The sequence below is a fragment of the Alligator sinensis genome, unplaced genomic scaffold (assembly GCF_000455745.1).
Source record: "Alligator sinensis unplaced genomic scaffold, ASM45574v1 scaffold886_1, whole genome shotgun sequence".
In the NCBI taxonomy this organism is placed as follows: Eukaryota; Metazoa; Chordata; order Crocodylia; family Alligatoridae; genus Alligator; species Alligator sinensis.
Genome location: NW_005842040.1, coordinates 2,653,063 through 2,661,702, shown reverse-complemented (window position 1 = coordinate 2,661,702; position 8,640 = coordinate 2,653,063). Strand labels below are relative to the sequence as shown.

General features: G+C 42.6%; 1 protein-coding gene across 1 annotated transcript in view; it reads right to left on the bottom strand.

Annotated features, from left to right (window-relative positions):
- Window positions 1-1,319: 1,319 nt before the first annotated feature.
- Window positions 1,320-8,640, bottom strand: part of CWC25 (CWC25 spliceosome associated protein homolog) — a 14,968-nt gene continuing 7,647 nt past the window's right edge. The window contains exons 6-10 of the mRNA XM_006022569.3: window positions 7,664-7,733; window positions 6,665-6,861; window positions 4,776-4,871; window positions 3,832-3,993; window positions 1,320-2,371 (exon numbers count right to left, since the gene is read on the bottom strand). Of these exons, the coding sequence (XP_006022631.1) occupies window positions 2,257-2,371; window positions 3,832-3,993; window positions 4,776-4,871; window positions 6,665-6,861; window positions 7,664-7,733 (640 nt within the window). The 3' untranslated portion in view covers window positions 1,320-2,256. The remainder of the gene's footprint in view (window positions 2,372-3,831; window positions 3,994-4,775; window positions 4,872-6,664; window positions 6,862-7,663; window positions 7,734-8,640) is intronic.

The following is an 8,640-nucleotide window of genomic DNA, read 5'->3' as shown; positions in this document are numbered from 1 at the left end:
GTCCCGCCCCCCCCCACTCTCGTCCCCGCGGTGGTTCACTCCGCCGCTGACGAGGAGCCGGCCGAGCCCGCTCCGGCGCCTACACTAAGGAGGCGCCAAGATGGCGGAAGCCTGAGGCGGGGAGGGACGTACCATTCGGCCGAGGACAGGGATGCTCACGAGGGGAAGGGGGCGGGGGAGGCAGCTCTAAGGGAGGATCCGAACGGGGCTCGCTCGGGGTGATTTTACATGCGGCCGGCGTCACAACCATCCAAGAAGCGAGGCGAGGGGGGGCGCCCGGTGAGACGAAGCCGCCCGGGGGAAGAGGCAGCAAACAGACCACCCCTCCTGCAGCGTGCCGTGATGGTCACGCCCATCAGGCGTGACGTACGTACGAAGCTCCGCCCCGCCTCGGCAGAGCCAATAAGGAGCGAGGCGCCTGGAATTATGAATGGGTTGGTGGCTGGGCCAGGCGCAGGTCCTTAAAGGAGACTCTGCAGGCAGGGGCGGTGTCGGGCAGGCCCCGGACCCCATCGCAGCGGCGGCTCGGCCCTAGTAGCCACTCCCGTTGCTCCAGGCAGTCGCGGGCGTCAGGAGGGAAGCGTTGGCTGTGTATCTGCCCGAGCACTGTCCTGCAGGGAGGCACAGGCTGTTTGTAGCCGGCTATCTTCCTCCCCATGACTATTTAATGGCAGGGCCTGGCTGTCTGCCTTACCTGTGCAAGCACTGAACGCAGCAGCTGGCAACTTGTGCCTATAAACCAGGCCTGTAATTGTTATACGACTTTTAAATTACTATTTATCTTTCTACTGACTTCTTCAGAGACCTTGCAGCTATTGTTCGGGTGATGGGGGCAACCACCAACTAGAAGAGGAGTATGCATGTAGAAACAAGCCATGCAAAGTTTAATACAAGCCACTGTTGTCACGCCCAAGGTGAAAGGTTTACGTGGAGATAGTGAAGGGAAGAAGCAAGAAATAGTGTGCTGTGTGTAGTATGTGGATTTCTTTAAAAAAAAAAAAAAAGTTTAAAAAATATTTTCCATGCAGATTCTGGCTCCCATTTGTACACCCGTTAGAACAGAGTCCTGACGGAGTTTTGTAAGGCGGCCTATCCTGAGAGTGTTTGAATGCAGTCTGCAAAAATCATCAGGTGAGGTTGTTGACAAGGATATGAAGTCGAATTGTTCACCCTTTTTATATGAATTGAGGGCCGCTTGACTTCAAATTGTACCCACCCAACCAGCAACAGTGCTTGTTGCACTGCCCCTTTAGGTAAGGGAACAAATTAAATTGAATTATATAATCCCAACAATGCAAAATTGTAGTTACTTATTGAGGTAGGGTGAACGTTGGGAGGAGCATTTTTATTATTTTCTCAAGGAGCTGTAACATATTGCAGTGACAGGTCATTGGTCCCACATCTTTTCACTACAAATAGAGTTTGACTCTCTTACAACACCACAAGAGAGAGGTTAAATAGAACAGTTAAAAACAGTATTTTAAAAAACAACAATGTAGGCTGATATAGATATCTCTACATACACACATTCCCTTGCGATACAAAATCCCAGAGAAACATTTAGTGCATCACCTACAACTTGTTCATTTTTCTTTTCACTCAAGTCTCTTCCTAGCTGACATGTCATTCAAGCCTGCAAGCAACTGAAACAACTAATCTGTATGTATCTTGTAAATTCTGGCTGGAATTAACTCTGGACACTCTCCTTACCCATTTGCAAACTAGGGACGTTGAACACTGACCAAGCAACTTTTTATCAGTCTGCCACTCATGTAACTTCACAGAAGTCTGTGGATTAACTTCACAGATGAATCTGTCCTGCTGATTTTAAAAGTACTGATCAAATAGATCCTTTCTTAGTCATACAAAAAGTTAGGACAATTTGTCCAATGTAATAAGTAGTTACACCACCAGTTCATGTCTGGTGATAACAGCATTAAAAACAGCCGCTGGTTTAGATGGAGAACAGGAAAAGAGATCTGACGACACTAATGCAAAGATTCGGAATAACTCCAGCTAAAGGTTTGCTGCAATTTCAAACTCAAGTTACAAATACATTCACAATGCTAGAAGGCCAAATATGACATACAGAAATCCAGCTCTTGCCAGGATGGCAACTGTTGTTGCAAGTATGTGTAGGTTGTTGGAGAATTCCTTTCTACATGGAGCAGCTCCCCTTTGAGGAAGAAGCACCCACTGAACGGTTCTAAAAAGAAGTCCTAGTGAACCAGCACATGGACAGAGGGAGAGGAAGGTTCATCTCTGCATAAAGTTCTTTTCCAGGGCAGCTGGTGTTCTCTGGATTGAGTGGATGTTGCGTTTGACTCGATCTTCCAGAGAGGAAGTGGCTGCACTCTCTAGTTTTAGGTGGCTGCAGAAAAATTGAACCAGAAAGAAAATGAGCATATCCTTCCCAAATTCACCACCTTTTTAGTAGACTTCCATGAATTCTGGGCTCACATGCCTGAACTAAACTAAAATAGGAAACCAGCTGCTGCTTCCTATTGCAGTCTGTGTTGGAAAAATTGAATGGTTACATTTTAGCCTGCAGCAGACTAAATACCATATTCAGGGTCAGTCTTTCTATGTATACATTTTAAATGACTCTCTAGTACTCCTCAACCTTCCAAATATAGCTAACTGTTAATTACTAATGCATCTGTCACGGGGGATTCGGCTGCTTTCTGAGAGGCGTACAGGAGGGAAAAGCAATCTGTCCCTGAAACGAGGGCAGCACTCCTCTGGGAACTAGAATGCCATAGCTCACATTGTAAGTTGCTAAGTTAGCTACAGACAAGGAGAAGAGATAAATGTGATGGCTGACTTCTTGCTTTTAAAACTCCAGCCATACTATTAAAAGACAACCAGTGCTCATCCTTCGCCCTCAAGTAACACAAAAACACACAATCTGTTAAGTCAACTTGTCTGAGTGGGGAGGGAACTACCCTCCTCTAGTAAGATCTGATTGTGAAATAAGGGACTCTAGGTTAGTTTCAAGTCACTTTGCACCCTCCCAATTCTGGAGCATTACAGAAGCTTGGCCCTTGGCAGGATGCATACAATCTTGGGTTGCTGACTAAGTTATGGCAGGCTCCTTAAACTACACCAGGTCCTTTGGCCCTATATTTGACCCCGCTCACAATGTCTGTGGAGCTTAAGAAATCAGCTTCTAGAGCTGTCCTCTTCAGATTCTCAACAGAGAAAACCTTTCCTTAGCTAGATCTTGAGTGTTTTAAGCTTTACACTGCTCAGACTCTCTAACCCAGCATAAAGAGGCTGGAGTAGGGACAAAGGATCTAACCCCTTGTTTACAGATGTGCGTTTCTCACAATACCTCTTTCCCCCAGGATCTCATTTATCTAGTTCAGGGTCCAATCATACAAACCCTCTATACACGGATTCCCAGTGGTGTTCGTGAAGGTCTGGGCCTATACTTTGTAGGTCCTGAAGTCAAAGACCTTTCTTTATCTGTTTATCTGTTTACCTCCTCCCTGCCACTTCTCTGTTGCCACGCAAATTATTGACTTCAGCACCACTGTCCGATCTAAAGGATGAAACAGCCATGACCATACTCACTTTCTCTTTTTTTTTTTTTTTGGAAGTAGATTAAAATTTTACTGTACAAAGTAGAAGAGGATGATAGAAATGGAAGTCTCTTAGTTTCGGTCTACTCCCAAACCCATGCCTGCAGCCAGTTCAGGACACCTGTTCTACAGTAGGTTTGTCTATTCTGACTGTAAAGGTCCCAGACACTAGGACTTCCACCCATTCCCTTGAAAACTATAGCTTGTAGTTAACTTGAACAGAGGAAAGGAATAGCAAGACACTCACTGCAGGAATTTTCCGTCTCGGGAGTCAAGTTTCTGCAGCTCTCGTTCCCGCTCCTCCTCTTTTCGATGTTTCCTGATGTTGTTTGCCCTCTCTTCTTCCCGCCACTTGGCATTTTCCATCATTTCCTGACGCTTGCGTTCTAGCTCATCTGCAGAGATCCTTCTGTTCACCAAGGAAGGAATACCACTGGGAATTATGATCTATTTGTTCCTCCCCTGCTCCCAATTTGCATCTCCTATTCCCTGACCACAGTCCAGAAGTTATTTATGGGAAGTGTGGTCTAAGTGCTTATTAACACAATACCGTAATAGAAGAACCTCCACGTATGCTAAAGTTCTCATGTACTGCCATTTAAGAAGGCACTTCCTATCTTGGAGGAAAGAGACTGGCAACACAGCCACCCATGTCTGGAGTTCTCTCACACTGGCTTTTTGGCCTTCAAATTCTGGCAGGCCTTTCTGACATCTTTCCCTCAGGTCCTGATAACCAAGACACAATGTGCATGCTTGACTGCTTTGCTATGTTGTGTCTCTAGCAAGAAGATATTTTTCCTTTTCTCAATGGTTGGTAATTGATTGGTAAGACAATGCCTGCAGGATCATCACATTATCCTGATTACAGTGAAACCGAATACTGCCAGCTATCACTCTGTAGGAAGAAGACATCAACTTCATGTTACCCTCATGTGCTGGTGCAAGATATTTGAAGAACTGGTACCTGGAAAGCCATATGCATTTGTTTAGGAAGAAGTCTAAGGTGTTAAAACGCATACTCAGAAGTGTCATGCACTTACTGATTCGGAACCACCTTCCTGACTTGCTGGACCTCTGGGACATTGTGCTAGTTAATATTGTTATTTCCTTGCATCACTCATGCCTTAACATTTTACCATCACTTCAGGAAGCTTTTTTATGAATGCATCATGCACACAGGATTTTACCTACTTAGTATACCCTGAAGCATGCTGTCGGCGGTATGCTTTCTTCGGGGAAGGGCTTCTAATTCTTCCCTTTTCCTTCCAATCCACTTTGGTGCTATGCCTGTAACCCAGGGGAACACATTTTTAACAACCAAACTGCATGATATTAATATACAAAAAGCTTCTCTCTCTATTAACCATGAGTATTAACCACAAAAAACTAAAGCTGGAGATGAATCTGAAATTACAAACTTTCACATAATTTTGGGACCATTATCTGTCATTTTTCAAAGGACTGAATGTTTTTAAAAATGAATATTGACACACAATATTTAGTTTTGTAGATTTTTTTAAATTTTCATCCAACTTAAATCCTTAAATCAGCAGAAAATAAGATAATTCATATCTGAGCTTTACCCACTTTTAAAGATGGAATAATATTCTGCAATAAGAAAATTTTCATCAATCCATGTTTTCCAAAGCATTTTTACAGTACTGAAACTTGTTAAAAAGCAGCAACACAGTATTCATCTTCACACAGTTTTAAAGCAAGGCTGTCCAAATGGCAGCCTGGCCCATGAGTGGTTAAATTATGGCCATGGGGCTGTCAGAGCTGCTGTGTCAGTGGGATGAGCACCCCAGGGGGTGGGGGTTAACATCACCACAGCTCACCTCATCACAGAATTTCTGGGTTGAGATTTTTCCTACTGGGACCTTGGCAGTGGGGCAAGCAGTGGAAGGCTGTCAACATGCAAGAGTTTAACATTGGTGCTGCTCATCCTGCCAGAGGTGTCACATGGCCCATGAGAAGCTCCATGATCCAGATATGGTCTACCAACCCAAATAAACTGAACAGCCCTGTTTTAAAGAGGCACCATCAGTTCTAAGGTCATGTACTTTTTTTTTTTTCCTTTTTAAAAAAATAACCCCCAAAAGGACCATAGCTGAAGGAGAAAGAAAATATTTCACCAATTTTTTTGTACATTTTTATTATACTGTATACAGTTAATTTCACCATTTCCCCTGTATCATCACATTGACCTTTGGCATATTTTTTGGGTTGTTATTTTCCTCATCTTTCACAGTGACAAAAAGAGAAAAAGGTTTTAAAGAACAGGAAAATGTGATGGTAAAAACACCACATAAAGTGGCGGAGAGCTGGGGGCAGAGTGAGTCTAGAAATTATTATTACACACGCTATTCTGTCAACTTGGAAGCGGAAGTCATTTTTTAAACAATTGATCAGACATTATCCTGCCCCCAGGGTATATATATCAATCATGCAGTTTTGTACTGCTGCATATCACCACTGTACCTAAGTACACTTCATATAAAACCAATAGACTTCGAGGAGTCTCCGGCATTTTTGGGGTGACAACTCAGCCTGCAATTTTTGTTTTTTTGTTATTAATTTACTCTTATGCTTAGAAGGTATCTGAGAGACTCTCACACTGCCAACTTCCTTATGGTGCTACAGAATTTCTCTCCTCCAAATATTTTGACCAAAAAGTTACAGAGGGAGGAAGTTGATGGCTTGCTGTCTTTCAGCTACCCCCTGGCCCACTCACTTTTGCAAGAGAGAGAATACAAGGATTTTCAATAAAATTGGTTCGTCCCCAGCTTTATTTGTGCCTCAGGATATTTTTACAATAGCAATAAGATTTGTCCCTTGATGGTGGGATATAAAGCCAAGTATTTGTAGTTCCATCTTGTTTGAATCTCAAGTTATTAGGATAAAGTGAAGTTAGAAACTGGTGCTACAGGAATATTATAATGGTGTTACAAAGAGATGGGTAGGGCAATAGGAGAAATTTTGCAACTGAGAATATAACTAATTTCTGAAAACTCATTCCCTGAAAGCAGCCCTGGGTATCCTTTATTCTGATCTTTCCATAGGTAGGATTCCACACTCACTGTTTACTGTGTCTAGATGGAGATCTTGACCTCTGGTGCCCAGACTCCTCTTCCCAAGTACTCTTCTTGCTAGTGTGTCTCTGAGGAGATCGGGATTGGCTCCTTGACCTGGAACGGTCTCGGTGTTTGTGGGGTGCCCTCTCCTGGCCAGCAACTGGAGAGCTCTGAGACCTGTGATTTTGGTCAGGATCTTTAAACTGGAATTAGAAAGATAGCATCGTTTGAGAGAAAGCCGTTTAAAGCACCAGAGTCATGAGCACCCATGGACAATGCTGATTAGCCAGAAAGATGCATTAATATTCTCTCCATGTTTTAATTCTATGTGTATGATGCAGAAGCAAATGGTACTGCCTTCATCTTTTTCTTTCCACAACTGATATTATTCACAAAAAGATCCATCTGTTTTATATTGTACTGCAGAGGTTTTAGACATTAACTAAACATTTCTGTAATGCCTTTTATCCCAGGAAACTCGCAACTACACACACAGCGCTTCACCAATGGAACTGGTTCTAGTGTGGAGGACAGTAGCTACACAGAACAGTATATGAGGGGAATTTGTAGCCAAAAAGATGGGAACAAATCCTGCTCTTATGTAAAATGCAGTTAGAATTTCTGCATCCACCAAAGGGAGATAAACACAAATTAAGGCCTTTTCTGGAAGACAAGGAATGAAAGCATGGACTCATTGAAATGAATAGGGTTTTTTAATGGGACCTATAATTCAACCAATATGCATAAATAACATATAATTAGAATAGATGTATGATCCTACAAACAGCTGACTTAACTATATAGGAAGGACAAAATTCCTGCCAGGGTTTAAATCTCTGTTTTCAATGACACTGGCAGGTTCAACTCTGAAGCTTAGTCCATTACATCAGCTTCTCCTCAAAACCCATTCTCTAGAGTCCAAAACTGCCATCCAGCCCCAGTGACATGTTTTTTCCAAGAACTACCCGAGGACACAGAACAGAGGAATGAGGAATAAGTGCCTACCTGTAAACCATACCCTGGGACTTTATGACCAACAGATTCCCAAGAAGAACTCTCCATCTTCCTTTGGGATCTGTAGAGGGAAAAATAAATAAATAAAATCAAGTACTATCTTCGGAGTGGGAAAAAACCCAAGAATTTGATTTGCATGGGAGCTCAACATGTCCATATATACTGCCCAGGCTTTTACACCCTGGAGAAGTCACACTAGATTTGCTTTATCTTTCAAGCAAGGATTGCATTCAATGAGCTGATGTTGCAGCATAATTCTGTTGTCTTGTGAGACAGACAGATACCTAATTATTACTACACAGTAACCATCACCTTTCAGAATTTCAGTCATTCTAAATGTATTTGTATAGAGTACAATTCCTCAATTTGTTTTTTCTCTATAGGAAAAATTCCTCAGAATCATGTTTTTACACTGTAATTAAATGTAGTCAATGGTATTAGTTGTTGACATTCCACCCTCACAAATTGCCAAGTTACTGCTAGCAAATATAGTTAGTAATATATTATTATTATTATTATTGCACCACAAAATGGTCAGAGTGATTTACAAAAGCAGAATAAGGTTTCCCTGTCCAAATCGCTTTATAAAATAAAGTGAAGGCGAACGAGACAGAAGACTAAAGTTCAGGGATGAGAAGGCTGGGTGTGGTGAGACCACTGATGAAGAGAAAGGGAGTCATAAAAGCAAGGTTTAAAAAGGGATTTGAGAGGAGGCAGCAATTGCAAGATCAGAAGAAAATCATTCTAAGTGTAATGTCAGGATAAGAAATTCACAACTGAGAACAGGAGTGGGTAGATGGGAGTAAAAAGGGAGGAGGACTGGAAAAAGCATAGAAAGTGACAGTGAAGATACAGATAGGCAAAACTGTGCAGGGCTTTGAATCAAAGGTGAAACAGCTTGAATGTGAGACAGTAGAAGTAAAGGTACAGTTCAGGGAGTTACAAGACGAGGCAATAGGATCAGAGTG